The sequence below is a fragment of the Cibotium barometz genome, chromosome 48 (assembly GCF_041138505.1).
Source record: "Cibotium barometz isolate CiBa-2024 chromosome 48, ASM4113850v1, whole genome shotgun sequence".
In the NCBI taxonomy this organism is placed as follows: domain Eukaryota; kingdom Viridiplantae; phylum Streptophyta; class Polypodiopsida; order Cyatheales; family Cibotiaceae; genus Cibotium; species Cibotium barometz.
This window is the reverse complement of record NC_141093.1, coordinates 26977593-26998092: the sequence shown is the minus strand read 5'-3', so window position 1 is coordinate 26998092 and position 20500 is coordinate 26977593. Positions and strand designations below refer to the sequence as shown.

The 20500-nt window shown below is 48.7% G+C and overlaps 1 protein-coding gene across 1 annotated transcript in view; it reads left to right on the top strand.

The window, feature by feature from the left end:
- The window catches only part of LOC147611021 (universal stress protein A-like protein), an 81576-nt gene that overhangs the window by 41105 nt on the left and 19971 nt on the right, over positions 1-20500 (top strand). Inside the window, exon 2 of the mRNA XM_086785673.1 lies at positions 3078-3199. Coding sequence (XP_086641799.1) covers positions 3078-3199 — 122 coding nt within the window. The remainder of the gene's footprint in view (positions 1-3077; positions 3200-20500) is intronic.

Genomic DNA, 20500 nt, shown 5'->3' with positions numbered 1-20500 from the left:
CGGGGTGGGAGGTGACATGCTAACTCAAGGGCTGGACGTTTGCGATGCTGTGGTGGCCAACGTGACGGACCTGTGCTGGGACTACGTGACGGGTGTGGCCCCTCTTGCCCCCTAGCCCCGGCAGCCCGTGCTACAAGGTCCTTCATAGCTCCACACCCTAGCTTCCCTGTCTGTGCAGCCGCATCGACTTCGCCAAGCTCAAAGAGAGGGCTCTCGTCTTCATCTCTCTTCTGTGCCAAGTGCCGCCCATTGACGGCCACGATTGTCCGGCCCACTGAGGTTCTACTTGATGCACATGGCCAGCATACTGGCACATGGCATGCCCAAATAAATTTCTTCTCGCACTGCAACTCTCCCACCTCCAATCATTTGATTTTTTTTAAAATAATTCTTTCTATATGGATCCAGGCTTTCATCTACAGTTTCTTCTCAGATATGGACCAAACAGAGGTTTCTACAGCTGCAGAGGGATCTTGTCGACACTTCATTTAGTCATGTCCGTGATTCTGTTACTAGCTAATTAATCTTTTACTTTGCATTCTTTCGATGATAGAATTATATCTCTTTGATGCCCAAAGAAAAGGACAAGAAAAGAAAAGAAAAAAGTCTTTATTTATTTAGTTATTTTTCCACCAACATGCTCGCCTCCCTTCTTTGAGGCCATTGCTTTTTTTATCTCCTCTCACCGAGGACGGTGAGCACTCTAGTGGTGGGCGACCTATAGCCACCAAGGGTGCCCATACTAGATGGACCACTGTAACAGCGTCACACCACCACAATGGGTCAACCTAGAAGTACCAAAGCATACGGTGGACCATCTAGAAGTGGAGGCGCACCACCAATGGATACAAAGAGCGGTGCATGCACTAGCATTGAAGGCACCGACTGACACTCCAACATGCGTCTCCTAGAGATGGGAGATTCTACCAAATGCTGCCACTTCGAGGGCATCTACCAAAGATAGGAGATGCCATTGATTCCACCGACTCCACCACGCCTTGCAAGAATGCTTATATGCTCCCTCGGCTGATCCTAAAGGACATCCTTCATCCCTCACCCATCACCCATCGTCTTTCGTCCTTCATCCTTCGCCGTCATGCTACATTCTTGTTACTACATTGTAGCCTTAGCCTTGGGCTGGAGTCACTTGTCATCACCTTGAGCTGTGTGTCGTTGTGACCTCTGCTGAGTGTGCACGGTACAGCAGTGAAGGACATGTAACAGTGTTTTGGAGTAGTGCAAGTGTCATCTAGCTTCTTGTTCCTCTTGCAATCTTGTCACTTGTGTTGTGTTCCGCTCCATGCTGTCTACTGGTACACGTGCTTTGTGTCGCGCTATGAGCATTTAGGACTCCTGACATACTGCCATCACTTAGTGTGTCGGGCAACCAACCGTACTACAGTTACTGGAGACTGAACTGCAGCTAGTTGAGTCATGAAACGCCTCATTTTGTTGGCATGTGTAGCAAGAGATTCTCCCATCTTTAGTTGCAACTCAAAGAAGGTGATTTTCAAAGATAGCTTTAAGTTTTTAGCATTGGCACCGAAGAGCAAATCAAGTTTTGCCGATATAGGAGGTTGTAGCAACTTTAATGCTTGATATATGCCCTCAATTTTGAAAGATGATGGGGAATTTAAGATTAATGCTTTAATTAATCAAGATTTTGCAAGAAATTGAAAAAACCCCAAAATGTCTTGAGATGGTGTTTGCCGAAGCACTTTGTTGACTTGAGATAGGTTCTCCCCTCTGTGTTGATGTGCTGGTTACTGACTGTGCAGCAGGTGGCTTTGAGGTGTATGTGTAGCAAGTCGGGCAGCTCAGAGGCGGCAGCAACAGAGAGGCTGTTGGGCGGCGCACAGCAGAATTTTGAAGTGGTGGTGTGCACTTACTTCTACCACATCATCTTGGAAGCTGTGCTCAAGCTCAGTCTCTATATCATCTATCCGATACCAGCCAGGTGAATAGGCGCATAAAGGCAAGGGGACAAAGTAGAATAGATGCATAGATCTCAACACTAGGTCTGGAGTGGAGTCAGAGACATGGCAAGGTTTTCAGTGAAAAGGTTGCTAGGAAGGAAGGATGACAAGTATGGGAGTCCATGAAGAGACAAGGGGATGATGACAGTCATCCAAGGTCAAAGGTTGGAATCCTGTCATCAAGTTTAGCAAGAGGGGGTCATGTGCAAACATGGACATGGCTGATTTCCAGTGCTAATCCCTGATTAGGCAGCAGATAAACATTAGGAATTGAGCATTAGCAACTTTAGCAGGCATGTGAAGGCTTGTCTGTGGACTCGGAACCAGTTGGCCAGGTATTGGAGGTGTCATCCTTCATGTCGGCAGCACATCTAGATTTATGGGTCCATGGAACTGGCCGACCAGCAGTCGGCCAGTTGAATAAAGCTTAAAAAAGCCTATAAAAGGCAAGGCTTGTGTTCATTGTGGTCTGTCTACTCCCTTTTGGGGCAGGATATAGCTAGGCATTAAAATTTAAGTTACCCTTTTGGGAAGGCCAAAGGCCACAGATTTGTAAAGAACATAAATATACCTCTTTTTCTAACATATGAATATACTGAAATTACAGCTCTCTCTGTGTCTTCTCTCTCTGCCTTTGTTGATGACTTGCATCAAGGTTCCTATTCAGTTACTTAGGGCTGAAAGAAGTCACACACAGCCTCGGCGCATGTGACAATGTGAGTGTAAATTGTGTTCGTCTTGGAGGAGTCTCAAGAAATGCATAAGAAGATTCTCAACTCATCTTTGCTTCTCTTGACTCAACCTTCTTTGTAGTTCAATGAAAGAAAATCTATTTGTTCTTCAAAGGTCTGGTTTGATCTGTTGGATCCCTTTCATCGGTTTACAAGATTGATTATTACAACTCATTTTATCCACTTTTCGATAGCATGCAATGATTTTTGTATGTATTCTGATTGAAAAACACAGTTGGTTTTGACTTCTTAATTTTTTTTCTTTTCATTAAGTCCCAAAACCATTGGAATTATGACATGAGTTGTATTGCAAAAACGAATGTTATGATTTCTTTTGTTGAAAGTACCTGTTTGTGTTTACTTCATACAGCTTTTGATGATATGGATAGTCTCTATGCTACCAATGATGATTTCAAGAGCATGCAACAGGAAGATAAAATACATGGCATCCATTTATTACAACATTTCGTAAAGCGTTGCAATGAGTTGGAGGTACTACATAAAGATGACTTTATGCACATCATCAAACAGAGTGCATTTTACTTTAACTTCTCATATATCTTTGGCATAGAAGTTTCTGTAGTTTTTTTCATTTGGTGGAGGTTGGCGGTCATGGGGCTAAAGGTGGCCTTGTTGTGGTGTTCCGTGTTGATATCAATTTTTTCTCTTTCCCCACTTGGTGAATGGACAAGTGTATGTTTACTGGAATTGTATTGGTGCATGAGCACTCAAAAAAATAGCTTTATAGCTCGTCAGAGTGCATGTCTCAAACGCAAAACTATATTCATTGCAGCCAAGAATCAATACTTTGGTTAGATAAAAAGAGTTCCTGATAATTTGAATGCTTGCTACACATTTTTTCACGGTTAGTTCTAAATATTTATTTCTTGCTGATCTATTAATTTGTACATAAATGTTTTTTGTTATAAGTGATAGTAGTTATAGACACAAGGGGACTTTATGATGTCGCATTTTAAAGTTTTTTTTTTTTTTCAGAAAGGAGACTTCTATTAAGTATGAAATAATTTTACAAAATGGAGATTTCACACCAAGAAAGGTGGAGATCTCAACCAATCAGGAGCCCTGTGCTGCCAATAGGATCCCGAATAAGGACGTAAGAAAAAGATACCAATGTCCCACTCTCTCATAAACTGGCCGCGCTTCCTCTCCGCAGCCCTCGAAGATCCCTGGATTCTAGCCCAGGTAGCCATGATGGTGTGAATAATATCACTCCAAATCCTGCAAAGACACTGAGAAACAAAAAGGGGAGTACCCTCAATAGCCTCGATGCATCTAGCCTTCCAGATATTCCAGGCTGAGATGCTAGCAATAATCTCCCAAGAACTGTCTAACCTCTGTGCCGGAGGGACAAAGTGTGAAAGTGGCAAATCCTGAAGACAACAGTGCCGAGCAACTCCTTGCCTAACCATAATGCCCAAGCTCCTGTCAGTCCCCTCGAATCTCAGCTGTGGCAGCCTAGACTGTGTCAACCAAATGATAGAACCAAAAGAAATGATAGCATCCCTCTTAATCCTACCAAAGAGGTGAGCAATCGCAGACCAAACCCTGTGTGCTTCCTTGCATTCCCATAAACAATGGTAGATTGACTCCGAAACTCCTGCACATCTAGGGCATGCTGGGCAAGCACCAGTAAACTGACCTCCACTAACGATTGGTGGCCAGACCACCATGAAGAGAAACCCAGATAAAGGAGGAAATCTGTGGCTTCCTATAAGAATGCCACAATCTCCGCCAAAAAACCCTCTGAATGTTAGTCGAAATGTCGTAAGATTCCCAATGGGGTCTAAGAGTAGGGACACTCTGAATGTGTCCCAAGATAAGATGTCTGGCATTCCGCACCGTATAACTAAAAAAAGGCATGCTTTTCAAGGGGTTACAAGCATCCTTCCACACCCACTCACCGGGGTCCCAATGCAAATGTCTGATAGGGTAGCCACCATACAACCAAAGGCTAACACTCTCTGTGATCATCCCACCGGGGGGGGGGGGGGGGGGGGGGGGGGGGGGTCAACAAAAACGTGCTTCCCTAACCTACCAACAACTCTGACTGGACGAATCTAGGAGCCCTCAATAAGGTCCTGCACGTCACATCTCTCCAACTACCATCCATCCTGTACAGAAAAGAAGACCGGTACATCATCCTCCCTAGGCAAGGGGAGACCCATAAGCTGAAGAGGAACACCTGTCCCAGAAAAAACCCCAAACCAAGAATGATGACGGTCTTCCAAGAAAGATCCAGTAATCTAGTGGTTGGGAATGGCTGCGTCAATCTGAGCAATCCTCCGACTAGAGCCTCTCAAATGCCACGTGAGATCCAATCTCTGTACCTCGGTGAGCCTCTGAAACCTCTTCCAAGCCAACAATGTGGGGCAAAGCATCTCCCAGCCAGCCCAAAGAATATGCATAGCTGCCCCAAGAGGCCTACCATGCACATCTAAGATCAAATCATTCCATAGAATGGGCTGCCGGTTAACTTCCTCTGCTGAACGCGGGGGAATGTGTACCAAAAAACTCCTCATGCAGTCCCAAGCCCATAGGAGGGACCTAACCAGGGGGGATGAAGGGGAACGGTGAACTGCATCCGAAAAAATAAAGCGTGAGCTAAGAGTCCAGTCACCTCCGCGAACAGGGGGACAGTTCATGATCTGCTGCATGAGAAAGTCCTTCCACGGCTCAGAGCCTGGAAGAAAGCCCCTAACAACCAGCTTACACAGCAAAGCCTTACATTGCACCTCAGGGTCAATGATATTCAATCCCCCTTCCTGCTTGGGTCTAATAATGGTTTCCCAAGTGCATTTCCATCAAGCCCTGACCAAAGAAAGTTCTGAATAAGGCGACGAAGCTGTCCAATGCAGCCCTTATGAAAAATCTAGCACGAAGCGATAAACCAAGTCGTGGCTAGCAAAACTTGGTTAACCACCAAAGCTCTAGAGGCCAAGTCGAGCTTCCGCCTACTCTAGTGATGGAGTTTGCTTTTAATGCTTAAGAGCACAGGAGCAAACTGTTGTGCAGGGGAGATGTCAACGCCCACTTGACAACCAAGGTATCTAGCAGAGCATCCTCTCTCAATCCAAGTAAAACCAACATGTGTACCCCAATCTACAAGAGGAGAATCACTGATCCAAAAACCAACCGACTTATGCAAATTGATAGTAGCTCCTGCTGCCAAACAAAAGGCCTCCAAGGCTGTCCGCCGGAAAGCACATAAACAAGCATTTGAAGCCTCAAGGAACAACGCCGTATCATCTGCTAACTCAGAGTCGAAAAACTCTTCCTCTGTACATAAAGGCAGCCTGAGACCCACAACACCAGGGGCAGCCCGAAGAAACCTGCTCATAGCCTCAGCTACAATGAGGTACAGTAAAGGGGCGAGGGGACAGCCCTGCCTCACTGAACGGGAAATCTAAAAACGCTCACCATGCCCCCCACAGGCTAAAACAGTGCTATGAGCCTCCCTGTATAGGCAAGACACACCTCTGATCCAGTTTTGGGAAAACCCCCATGTGTGCCATAGTGCCCTCCAAAAAATCCCAATCCACTCTGTCATAAGCTTTTTCAAAATCAAGCAAAAGAATGGCAAGAGGCTACTGACTAGCCTTTGCCCACTTGACAGCTTCCTAGAAAGAAAAGATGTTATCAAATATACTCCTTCCTTGGAGGAACCCATTCTGGGTATCATGGATAGTCCTTTGGAGAATCGGCTGCAACCTTATACTCAAGGCTTTAGCTAAGATTTTATATACAGATCCAAGGAGGGTGATGGGCCTCCATTGCTTGATGTCAATCTTGTCCCCACTCTTGGGGATAAGGTGAATCAGCCCCTCCGTGAGGTATGGAGGCATCATAACCGACAACCTTATTTCCTGAAGGGCAACAGTGAAAGCATCTCCAATATGATCCCAAAAAAGAATAAAGAAGGCGGGAGAAAGACCATCATCCCCGGGGCATGAACCACTAGAAAGAGCATGCAGTGCGTGAAGGAATTCATCCTTTGAGAAAGGGGGCATCCAGGAGCGAACACATATCTGTAATGAGCCTGGGCATGCACTCCCAAACTTTCTGCCGTGCCACATCTCTCTGAGGGGAGGGCACCTCTGCAGTCAACAAAGACCGATAAAATTCTGAAGCAATATCCCTCACCTTATCAGGCTCAATCTGAACCTCACCCTGCGAATCCTGCAAGTACCTCACAAAGTCCCTGCTATGGGAAGGCCTGTGTGCTGAAAAAAACTCTGTGTTGCATCTGCCACCCATCTGAGTCCAAAAGGCCTAGTTCGCATGAAAGGCGAACTCAGCCCTCCTGTCCATGGCCAACTGCAGCTCTGCTCTAACTGTGGTCAAGAGGTCTGTAATCCAAGGCGCATGTGGATGCTTTTCATGTTCCCTCTGAAGAGCAGCAATCCTACGCCTAATAGCTCTCTCCTTGTCCAGAACCTCCTGCTTCTTAGACAAGGCAATGCTATGATAATGATGGCTGGTCCTCTCAAGAGCTAGCGCAATATTATGACGAGGATCAGGACAGTCACAAGATCTCCATATCTCTCTGATCTCAAGGGAAATGTCAGCATCTAGATAAAGAGAGTCAAGGATACGGATACGGGGAGAGGCCGAGCGAGCCCGAGGCTCCCTGAGACACAAAACGACGGGGCAATGATCGGATTTGGTGGTGCCAGGCATAATAGCAATGGTGCCTCCTCTGTCCAAGGACCAATCATCCACATAAAACCTGTCCAGACGTGCAAAGATGCTCTCATCCCCGCTCCTACGGTTATGCCAAGAGAAAGATAAGGAATTTGGCCTTCTCTGGAAGTCATCCTCAGTCCAGCAATCCCTGCCAAAAAAGGAAAGCGTGAACCTCTCCCATGAGGCTCGCTCCAAAGGGTGTAAACCCCCTTCGCATCCACCCTTCTTGTCAGAAGGTTGCTCAACCATATTAAAATCTCCTCCCACTATCCAATGATCAACCTGGGGAATGACATTTGTAACGGTGTCCCAAAAGGCCACCCTTTCACCTCACGTTAGGTGCATAGATATTCAAAATTCCCAATTTCTGACCCTCATGCATGATCAAGATCCACTGCGCTCTAGCAGGTATAATAACACCGTGCCCAATAACATGAGGTATAATAGATGCTGCCACTGAAATACAAACAACCCCTCTAGTCCCAACTGCCGAGGACCAGAAGGTGCGGCCAGAAAGCATCTTACCAGTTTTGCCACACTGAGATCTATCCAATTTGTGTTCCTGCAACAAAAGCACATCCATAGACCCTCCTGTAACAGTAGGGTGAAGCTGGTCCTTCAAAAGGCGCTTCCTACCATGGGTGGGAAGCCCTCCAAGGCCCTGAACATTCCATGAGACGATTCTCGTGGAAGAGAAGAGGGTTTAACCCCCGATCTAAGAAGATGATGGGCAGCCCGAGGACGCCTCTCATAATGCTGGAGGATGGCAAAATCCACAAGGCAAAGTCCACTGACATGCCCTTGTCCGAGGCCCTGCACTGTGCCTGCATATGTACGAGAAACCTGTTCACCCTGGGGGGCATCAAGGGCAATGGCATCATGCTGAACATCCTGCAATACATGATCCCCACTGTGCTGAACATCCTGCATATCGCCCCCTCCAAGTAGAGAGGACTCCACAAAATCATCCTGATCAGAGATATCATCTCTCTGCAAAGATGCATCAGCTGACACATCCCTCTGACCAGAAACATCATCTATCTGTACATGATCCGAGGAATCCTTCCCATCAATCGCACCAGGGGGCGGGCGTGAGAGACAACACGCCATACTTGGCGGAGTGAAGGACGGGAAGGAACCAAGGGAGGTGGCGCCTGAGAGACATGCTTACGAGGCCTCCTGCGACCTCGAGCCTGAGGACAATCTGGAGCAAAGTGACCCTGTTGGTGACAAACCCGGCACTGATCGGGTTTACCTACAATCTCCATACGTTGCTTCAAAGGGCCACAAGGGCTCGGAAGCAAAACATAGTCCTCAAAGAGCTCAATGTCACGGGCAAGAACCATGACCCTGGGGACAGCATCCACCGAGGCAGTGACCACCTGGGCAGAAGATGTCGGCAAGGCGTGAAGGGGGGGCACTTGAAGAACAAGCCCAAAGGCAAACCCGATGGCCTCTAACATAGGCCAATATGCGCGCGGAAGACCTGGAAATCTGAGAGTAATCGGGAAGCGGTTCCGGTCTTCCTCAATAGGGTCAAAATAGCTGGAGTAGGGAAGAAAAAATATCTTCCTCGGGCCCAATGGCAAAGGACTGCCCTTCAAAACCTCTAAGGCTGCGTCCTTAGAATCAAAATCCACTTGGAAGAAACCTCTTCCAAGCAACCTGACATCTTGAAAGTGTAGAGCGAGGTCGGAGGGTAGAGCCGCTAGGACCCAATCCTGAGCCTGGAGACGGGACGGGTGAGATCCAAAGATTCTGGCAATGAGGGTCGTTTTGGAGTCTTTCTCTATTTCGGCGTAGAGGACCGGGAGCTCGGCTTCGGAGAAAACAATGGTTCGCCCGGCCGAGGGAGAATGATTAGCCATGATGCTAATCAAAGAAAAAGGCCGACTTGAACCCGGATGAGGAGCAATCCGAACCAAGGGGAAGAGGAAGGCGTTGAGGCGGAGGAAAGGAAAGGAGGGTGGAAAAGGGAACAGCAAAAAGGAAAAGGAAAGCAAGGGGAGAGGCTGATATTTTAAAGGCGAAGAGGGGCGGGGGAGGGGCAGCACAACAGCGCTGCGCTGAGGAAGGATGGGAGGCGATTAGAGGAGGGGAGGCGAAACGATGAACAGGAGGGCTAGGGCGGGAAAAGGCAAGGAGGGGAGGCGGAGGAGGAAAGGGGCGAAGCAAGAAGAGAAGCGAAATGGCGCAGCGAAGGAAAAAACGAGGAAGGAGGGGGCAGCAATCAGGGAGGGAAGTGAAGGCAGAGGCGGAAGGGAACGATTTAGGCGATGGAGGAAGGAGGGGCGCAGATCGGGGAGCTGAGGAAAAAACGAGGAAGAAGGAGGGGGCAGCGATGAGGGAGGGAAGCGAAGGCAGAGGCGGAAGGGAACGATTCAGGCGATGGAGGAAGGAGGGGCGTAGTTCGGGGAGCTCGCGGTTTCCTGCACGATCCTATCTGTAAGCTCCTGTTTTCGTTGCATTTAAAGTATGAATACGCCCTATGGGGTCCTACAATAAATAAACATATGTCCATACATGAACAATGGATGAAAGAAAAATTCAGCCCAAGATGAGCTCTGATGACTGTGGGTGGTGGAATAAACTCTCTAGCGAGTCTACATGGTGGACGGTGGCACTCACTATGACCGCAGACCTATGCAGTCATGTCATGGACGCCCCACCTATAGAGGTCTATATAGGTAGACACACATGCAGTCTCTTCCCCATACAGTTCGTCAATCTTCACTGTGAGTTTACTCCGTAGCTTCTACTAGCATACGGTTTCTGTTTCGACAGTTCTAGATCAGCCACTCGAAGCTTTCTTCCACAAGAGCACACAGGGGTGGGGCTTTGCCATCTATTTTTCACATTTGTAATACAATATTATTCTCTATCTTTGTTATTTTGAATTTGATTTTTAAAGTTTTGGTGTTGTGAAAGATTCTGGTTCTCGTGAGTGTTCTCTTGCATGCACCACACAGTGCATCCTCTTACATTGTCAACCCCCTCCTCTACCCCCTCTCTTTCTCTTGCTTTCTTTTAGTTGGGAGTTTTTCTCACTACATGTTTTTTTTTTTTCAGAAAGAGACTTCTATTAAGCATGAGAAAAACATACAACAATCACGGCTATAAGCCGGAAAAGAACAGAATCACCCCAATATGTAAGGTGATTTCAACCACTGAGGAGCATCATGATGCCATGTAAGACCTATGGTACTAGAGGAAAGAAGATGCCATGGTCCCACTCCTGCATAAATATCACGCACTTCGTCTACGCAGAACGAGAGGGCCCCTGAATGCGAGTCCAAGTAGCCATAAGAGTATGGATGATATCACCCCATATAGTACTAATGCACTGAGACCCAAAAATCTGGACACCCTCAATAGCCTCTGTGCATCTAGCTCTCCAGATTTGCCATGGATACATTGTAGTAGGTGGAACACGTTTCGCCTATTACATGGATATATTGTGATATTTTCATACCCGTGGCTAGATTGTTTCATATTTATTCCTTGATAGAGTTACTTTATAGATGTATTGTAACACTTTTGGCCTCATAGACCCTTTGATCTTTTGTAGACGTTAAGATAAGTTTCTTTCTTCTTCTTCTTCTTCTTCTCTCTCTCATAGGAGATACAAATCCCATTTGAGATGGTTTGGAGCATCATTGCCTTTTGTGAGTCCGTCACCGGACAAGTGAGAGCTTCAAGAAGTACATCGCAGGAGATTTCTAGCACTATTCGGGTGAGGGTGAAACAGGGCCACCCTCTAACACCCACTCTTTGGGCCTCTACATCGATGAGATCTCGAGCTTCATTGACAAATTAGACAGGGCTGGTCCCACATTGGCAGGCACGTTGATCCCCCTAATACTTTATGTAGATGACATCGTCCTCCTTTGAGATTCAGCCCAGGCGCTTAAGAGATTTGGATGCCTTAACAGGATCTTTGCACTTAGCGAGAGCTCATTGTTAACCTTGGTAAAACCAAGGTAATGGTCTTCAATACCTCCCGCCCCTTCACATCCAGATTGAGCTTCACATACAAAAGGGTCCTGTGGAGATTGTCTCATCGTATGTCTACCTTGGTGTCACTGCCCACACTTCACCATGTTTTCTGCAACACATGCCAGAGTGATACGGGATATACAACCTTGAGCTTACTTGAGCGGCAATGCTACCAGGCACATTTCCAAGAGTCCAAGACGAAGGGGATATGCAGCCTAGAGCTTGCTTGAGTAGTAGTGCTTCCAGGCACATTTTTAGGAGCCTAGGACAAAGGGATGGATTTTTGACACCCGCGTAACACCAGCCTTGATGTATGGAGCAGCCTTATTTATCCGATGACGACTGGCAGCGAGTTGAGAGGCACTAGGTCATGATGTTCTCCCGTACGATCCGTAGCAAACCATCAGTTCCACATGAGATTATCTAGGTAAAGTTTGCTCCAGCCCTGATGTTAGTGGATGCACTCTTCTAGATAGTCTCATACACCCGTCGCATCAATCACATGGATCCCCACAAGTGCCTGAGGCTTGTTCTGGAGTTTTGAAGACAGCTAGCACTGGGCTACCCTGAAGTATGGTATGCTTGAGTTTCCACTTGGTTCTTAGGATATGGGCTCCACATGGACTGCCTCCCACCCCTTCAATATAGTTTGGACTCCCCTCTTCTAAAACTTTCTCATGAGGACACCAGTCGGGTTATCTAGTTAGATCTTCTCAGCCTCTATACCCACTGGACATGGATCACACCTTCAGAGCTCTCACCGAAGATGCACTTCTATAGAGATCACTTTCTCACGCTCATTGAGGATGGATTCATTGAGCAGCTTTGTTGCCTAAGTGTTCACATGTCCCATGCCATGCAGGTCGCCGTTGTCTAGATACGGGTTTCATCCCATCACCTCAAAATGGAGACAGGGAGAGCTGAGCGCATCTTTAGAGCCGGGGAGCTCATACAAGGACCCAAGGAGGAGAGGATCTGCCGATTGTGCATACCACACAGAGGTTGAGATAGAGGAGAATTACATATGCCGCTGCCCTGCAAACTATGAGATCCATGGGAGGTTTCATTATGTGTTCCACGAGAGATTTGGCCCAGTTTCCAACATCATTGACTTCCCGGACTAGCATTGTTATATGCACATTATGTGTGCATATACTAGGAGGCTAACCCACATTAGGCTTGTGAGCATGGGAGCATGGAAACAAGCTCTAGTGGAGCATGGGTTAGGACTAACCTTAAGGGTTAAGGTTAGGGTCAGGCATCCAAGGGTCACACATGGGAAATGGCGAGTCAAGAGTCACTTGAGGGCCCTCCTATATAATAGGGGAATGGGACTCACTCAAGGGAGGCTCGAGGGCTTGAGGCTTGGTTATGTTATGCTCTCTTGTGTAGAGGATCATATCTACTCACCTTCTATTTCACACTATAGTTACATGCTATTAGATTGGAGTTATACCTCTTGATGGTATGGGACATCAAGGTAGAGGTATGATGTATTTCATTATATTTCATGTGTGCATCCCTTGGGCTCAGGGGTGGTTGGGTGGATGAGTTTATGCCTGAGATCTTAGGATTTTAACAGTGGTATCAGAGCGTATAAATCAGATTGTAGAGGATATGCTTCGTACATATGTCTCTGGAGAAGCATCAAGTTGGGAAAAATATCTTCCAATGATGGAATTTACCTATAACAGTTTTAAATATACGGCTATTGGTTTTAGTCCGTTCATGCTTATGTATGGATATCAACCCAGGGTACCTATTGATGTCGGTCTTAAGGACATCGAGCTTGATGCATCGAGGGATCTCTTGCGTGATATGCCGGAAACGCTGATTGAAGCTCGGGATTCTATCAGGAGTGCTTAGGATAGGGCACGGTTCTATACTGATAGAGGACACTCAATTTGGTTTTTTGAACCAGGAGCGTTGTCAATGGGAAAATGCTCGAATTTATCTCCTAGATATTGTGGTCCATTTCGATTTATACATCGGATTGACACGGTTGCATATGAACTTAAACTACCTCCACATGTTAGAGTTCATCCAGTCTTTCATATCAATAAATTGAAAGGGAAACTGGGAGGTGAGGATATCACAGTTACTCCTCAAGAACTCGTTGAAGTCGAAGAATTATCCTATGTTCCACATGAACCTGATAAGGTACTTGAATTCAGGGAAATGAAACTTTCTAGTTGACTAATCCCTGAGGTTAAAATTAGAAGGAAAGATAGGGAAATAGAGGATTCAACTTGGGAGTCGGTTGAGATTGTTTAGCACAGTTCTCTTTCTTTTCATTGCAAGAGTGCAATGTTTTGAGAGAGGGGAAGTATGTTATATGCACATTATGTGTGCATATACTAGGAGGCTAACCCACATTAGACTTGTGAGCATGGGAGCATGGGAACAAGCTGTAGTGGAGCATGGGTTAGGACTAACCTTAAAGGTTAAGGTTAGGGTCAAGCATCCAAGGGTCACACATGGGAAATGGAGAGTCAAGAGTCACTTGAGGGTTGATAATCTCATCATTGTTCTTGTGATAATAATATCACCAACATATAGCACAAGTATGATAAGCTTAACTTTATTATTATGTTCGACATAAAGGCTAGAATCTGACATTTTTTTCCCACACCCTTGAGATTATTAATCTTGTGGTACCAAGCTCGTGGAGCTTGTTTCAAACCATAAAGGGCCCTTTTCAACTTACACACTTAATCATCTTGGCCTTGGACCTCCTCCTTAGAGAAAAATCTCCAAGAAGTATTCAAAATACTTCACTAGGCGTATTCATATGCCCAGAACATAGGGTTTCGTGCCCCCAAATGGTCTAAATTACCACATGGTACTGACTCTAGGCAACCAAGTATCATTTTGTGGGGAGATTTTTGGATATTCTTATAGCCAAAAACATAGGGCTGATGCCCTTTTTTTTTTCCAGAAAAAAGATTCTTCCATTAGTTAAAAATCAAGTAGCCAAAGGCTAGATGTACATGCTCAGTCCTTCGAAAGAGGTGAAGAAAATAGTTGGGGAAGGTGGTTCCTTCCATGGCTGGCCGCTCTCGGAGGGAAACTACCTCACACAACCCCGGCGTGGGCGGCATGGGGGGGGGCGTTGGTTGTAAAAGGAGGCTTGTAATGCCAAGTAGCAAAAAATCTTTTCGTCGCCACCTATGCGTGTGACCCAATCCTCCTTGAAGCTTCCCCCACTGGCCGTGGAGGATTTGAATGATATCAATCCAAATGGAGTGGATGGCCTCAGCTCTTTCTTCTTCTTTTTTTTTTTGGGGGGGGTGGGGGCGTGGGGCGAGGGGGTGGGGTTCGAGAATGCCCTTGATGGCCTCGCTATCCCATGCAACAATGTTGCCTATGATCTTCCATCTATGACGAGTGCTTGGAGACCAAGTCACTGAAGATAGGTTGAGAGTAGGAATTGCATCTATCTTGCAGTTGGATTGGCACTCCCTCCACTAGCCGGAGAGGTGTCACCTCGCGTTGGTCTGCCATCCGGACGTGGAAATTGGCTGGTCTGGTGATCTGCAGACCATTAGCTTTGAGAGTGAACTCCGGCATCAGGTTGACTCTGGATCTGCCATCCACAATGGCTTCAGAGAGAGGGGTACCATTGATTTGCACTGTGAGGTGAGGGATTTTGAAAACGGTGAGGGCGCCGATTGCATGAGTGATGCCCAAACATTTTGCTACTTGCAGGCCGGCGCGAATCCGTGGCTCACCACCTTGAATCTTTGACCCCTCCAGTTGTTGTAGTAGCAGATCCAATTGCACTCAGGCAGTGGGGCTAAATTGGAGCAGTTGGTGGAGTGACATTCCCACCTTGCTCTCCTTGAGTAGGTCAGCCATGGAAGTTGTTGAAGGTGCGGGGTGGGGAGTCACATTGGCTTGTCCTCCATCATTGAACTTGGGTGGCTCCTCTTGAAGATCTTTGAGAGTTTGCAAAAAGGTGTGGTCCACCACTGAATGTTTGAGGCGACTTCACCTTGCTTCGTTAAAGGGTCTGATTCTCCAAAGGCCTTCTTCTAAGCATGGGTGACCACACCTGTGGTGGGGTGCTCCACATGAGATGAGGGTGTAGAGTTGTTTCAAGGTGAAGGATGGGTGAACTGGCACCAAGGGGAAGGTGTCGGCCAACTCAGTAGCACTTCCCACAGAGACCAAGTGAGTGGTGGCTAGCGCTTGGAAGGTAAAATCAGTGGAAGCGCTAGCTCGTTGCTTCGGGTAGTCCCTGGTTAGTGATCCTTGGCTTCGGGGTAGTGATGGCACGGAGGTGTCCCTTTTGGAAGGGGACACCGACCTTGGTAGTGATCATACTCCCCACAGCGGTCACATAAGATGGGACAGTTACAGGGAGCTGGGCGAGGAGGCCGGTTTTCTGCAGGGGTGACCGTGAGGGTGGCAGGTGCAAGAGATGGTGGGGTGGGCATGAGGGGTGGAAGGTAAGGTTTAGTGGGTGAGGGATTATGGGTGTACGTAGGAGTGGCTGGCTGGTAGACAAGTGTGGGCTGGCGTGAAAGATGTGAAATGATCGGTGGGGGCGGCTGGCGGAGGAAACTGTTGCTGGTGATGCAATAGGCGAAAGCCCTTCAAGTAGTAACAATCCTTGTCCTCATGACCGCCTTTCTCACAGAAAGAGCAGTACTTTCTCCGGGGGCACTCTTGGGGAGAGTGCCCTGAGGCTTGGCAAATGGCGCACCACACTATCTTCTTGTCTTCTTGTTGGCCCTTGAGTTCTTCTATATCCGTCTTCAGTTGGGCCAAGGTGTTGTCTTCACTTTGTGCCTTGTGAAGCTTCAGTGCCTCCAACTCCCGTTTGAGGATGGCCATGGGGTCTTCTTGTGATGACTTGACCCAAGAGGATGAGGAACTGAGTACTGCTCGCTGAAGCCTTCGCCCCTCACCCTGCTCGAGCTGTCGCCTACTCGCACCCCCCCTCCCCGCCCTCGTGACTTAGCCTCTCCCCGCCTGCTCGCACCCCCCCCCCTCCGAGCCCCTGTGTCTCTCACGCCCTTCGCCCTCCCTTTTCTCGCCCCTCGTCCCCTGCCCGTCTGCCCCAGTTTCATTCGCGCCCCCGCTCCCCCCCTTCCTCCGCGTCCCGCCCCCCCGCCTGCCCCCGCCCCTCCCCCCCCTTGCGCGCTTTCGCCACCTCCCCTTTCGTTCCCCGCTGCCCCCCCCCCCTTTCTCCGCCTCTGCCTTCCGCCCATCCCCCTCTGATTTTTTTTTCCGCCCCCCTCTGTCTTTCGCCCTTCCCCTCTGTCTTCCGCCCCTTCTTTTTTTTTTTCTTTTTTCTCTCTCTCTCTCTCTCTCTCTCTCTCTCTCTCTTCCGCCCTTCCCTCTCCTCCCCTCCCCGCTCCGTTTTTTCGTGCAGCTTGGCTCTCGCAGGACCCCCCTTTTATCGCTTTGCCCTCGACTCAGCTTCAGACTCTGATGGAGGCTCCTCCCGCCCCACCTCAGAGGGACTCTTCCGCAGCCCCCTCGCCCGCCCCCGAGGATATCCCCATCAGGCTTTCTCTTTCGCCAGAAGAGGAAGCGAGCCTCACCGCAGAGGTGGAACGCCTCCAGGCACATTCCACCATCTGTCGTATAGTTGGCACCCGCCCCAGCAGAGGGGAGATCCGAGATATTCTCCAGGCCCGCCTTCTTGCAGATGTGGGCAAGATCCTGGACGTTCAGTTACTGGGCCGCGGACACTACCAGATTGAGTTCGAGACAGCCCAGAGCGTGGCCCAGGTCCTAGCCATGAGTCCCCTTGACATCAGGGGCGTTCGGGCCTTCTTTAGACCTTGGCAGCATGGTTTCGACCCAGCAGCGGGCGGCCGAGCAGGGAGAGCGCCTATTCCATGTCACAGTTTGCTTTCCTGGACTTCGCCGCGAGTACCTTCCGCTCCTTTCTAGGATAGGATCATTGGTGGGCTCGGTGCTTGAGACTGGCCCCACAGCAGCTTCAGTGGTGGCTAGAGCAACTGGCCTGCCTTCGGTCAGAGTTTTGGTTCCTGACATCTCCTCCCTTCCGAAGGTCATTCAGTTACCTAGGATAGGGGGGGGATGGATCGATCGGAGAGTGGAGTTTTCGGGGCTCCCGAACCAATGTTTTATATGCAGGCAGGTCGGCCACCTGGCCAAGGCCTGCCCTTGCAGGAGACCCCGACCTTCATCGCAGCAGCAGCAGACCCCCGATGGCCCGCCCACAGATGTGGCTCAGCAGGCAGCCTCCGCGACACCTGCTCAGCCCACAGAGACCTCGGATTGGCAGCCTGGACAGGGGCGCTATAGAGGGAGACAGCCACAGCAGCATGCCCAGAGACCGACGCAACAGCAGTCATCACAGCCTCAGCATCACTGGGTTCCAGTGAGGAACAGCTTTGCTCCCCTCCAGGAGGAGACCCCAGCGCTGACTGAGGATCAGGAGATGCCAGCACCCCCCCCTTCGCCCCCACCCCCAACCCCCCCTCCCCCGTCCCCCCCTCCCGCCTCGCTTCCACCTTCGCCTCCTCCCGTTCCCGCTCCTACTTTCTCAGCGGCTCCTTCCCCACCCCCTTCTCCCCCCCCCCCCCTCCCCCTCCACTCGCCTCAGCTCCCCGGGAGGCACTGGCAGTACCCTGGCGCTCACCTGCAGTCCAACGGGCACTGAGCACCGACCTTGCTCGAGCACCGCAGAGGAGACCTACCATGCCGATTCGTGCTTCACGGATATCCTCTATCCGCAGTCGGCTGAGTAGTCTCGACACTAGACAGCGCTCGGAGGCTTTCGACTACTCCTTCACACGCCTTTTTGGAGCGGAGGGCCCCCATGAGCCAGCACCCATCAGAGTTCATGTGGTGATACCTCCGGCCTGAGGGGAGGAAACACTTGATTCAGCAGTGGCCTGCTCCTTCCCTCTTTGCGGCACTAGCGACCGGGAGTGGACTCTGGATCTCGCTCTTAGTAGTTTGAAGACTCAGGCAGTTGAGTTTTCTCACTATGTGAGCGATTTGGAGATGATAGATGTGATAGGCCGACTCTGGGAGTTGGCACATTTCTTTGATACCGGGAGTGCAGATGCCTCCGGGACTCGACATTTGGTGGTTCGCATAGTGGTAGACCTAGCACGAGACCCTGGCTATGTATGCATACATGAGGTTTCTCTCTCCGAGCAGGTGGCAGTCGCTATGGGACACAGCCACTGGCGCCTGGTCCGAGACTCTTGCAGCACACCGGGTGGGCAGATTCGTAGCCGCTCGGATGGGGATTACTCTCCATCCAAGCCGCTTGCGAAGGCCCGCCGTATGGCTGAGACAGCCTCCACCTCAGCAGGTCATCCATGAGGATCATCTCATGGAATGTACAGGGCCTTGGCGGTGCACACTATGTACGTTATCGTGGTTGCTTGAGGCAGGAGCTTCAGAGATGCCTGGTTGGGGGCAGTATTGATATTCTGATGATGCAGGAGCACCATTTGAGTGAGAGTAGGATTCGGAGATATGGGTCGGTGATGCCTGGTAGATGGGACACATTTTGGTCTGCAGGTTTTGGCCCCTTGGGTGGGCAGGTAGGAGTATGTATGGTCATTGCGGATGTATGGCGGCAGGCCATTGTGGATCACGGGGTCATTGTGCCTGGTAGAGCACAGTATGTTATTCTGAGGATGCACGATGAGCACTTTGGTCTCAGCCCTGAATGACTACAATGAGCTAAACGATTGCCTTAAATAGACCTTGGGAACAGGGGTGGACTGGCCAATCTTCTGTCGGCCAGGTCCTTGGACCCATAAATCCATCTTGCTGCAGCCTACAGGAATATATCCCTATAGTATTGGCCGACAGCTTCGTGGTCCTTCCACATCTTTCCATGCCAATAAAGCTGTAGAGCTCCTATATCTGGTTCTAAATCTGATCTTCATGTGTTGCCCTTCAAGGATTAGCCCTGGAAAAAGCATGTCCATGTGCATGCACATGATAATAGCCAACAGATATGAAGTATGTGTAGAAGAAGACTGAAAGTCTCAGGACCAATAGTGGGAGATTACATGCATCACACACTTGGCAGTTTGCATGCACTGAGACCGTGAAGCTTCTCAACACTTCCCTTGCCAAAAACGGTGAGTGCAATTTGGGCAGAACTCAGGACACCCTTAGGGTGTTTAGGGCTGGATTTAAGGAGATTTTAGGGCTGCCTTGAAGATTATAGAGGCTTTGCTTTGGATATTGGACGAACACAAGGGGGGCTTTGACTTTACATGCCATCAAGATGGCAATCCCCCCTTTCCTATAATGATGTAGTCCTCCTCGAGAGTGGCTGGCTAGGAAGGGTGTCCCCTCCCCTTTTTGCCATCCTTTCACTTTGTATGAAAGTAATTGTTTAGCTTGCACAGAAAAAAAGGCTAATGTAAATACTTGATAAAAAAATATTGAGTGTGTTTTTCAAGGTGGGAAAGGAGAGGGAGTGAGGAGGAAAAGATGGGGAGTGAGTATCCTGGATTTTGGGGTAAGGGATAGGATCCATCACCCAATCGCAGCTGAAGCAGCCACCCATAATCCACACACTTTTTGGGCAGCTTATCAAGTCCATCTTCAAGCAACAATGCAATTGAGTGTGAAGGACAGTCATGCCTGATTAATGGGGCCTAGTTTGCTGCCAAAATGAATGTATCCTTTCGTCAGCCTGTTCTCTAGCTTAACTGTCTAATTTGTCTGTCCCTTTCTAGCATCGCATTTGAGGTCAAGGTGTTCCACCTTGAGATTCTTATTGGCTTCTCCTTGTATTAGGGACCTTGGGACCACTTTATTTGGTCTAGTTTGCTGCCAAAATGAATGTATCCTTTCGTCAGCCTGTTCTCTAGCTTAACTGTCTAATTTGTCCCTTTCTAGCATCGCATTTGAGGTCAAGGTGTTCCACCTTGATATTCTTATTGGCTTCTCCTTGTATTAGGGACCTTGGGACCACTTTATGAGGGTGGGGCATTGATTTCTAAGCTGCACAATGAAGCACTGCAATGTCTTTGTAAGTGGCATGACATCTTGCATTATGTATCGCATGTTTTTTCAATATGGAACATAGGGTTCATTGTATCTTGGGGAGTGATTGATTAATATTGTCACGTT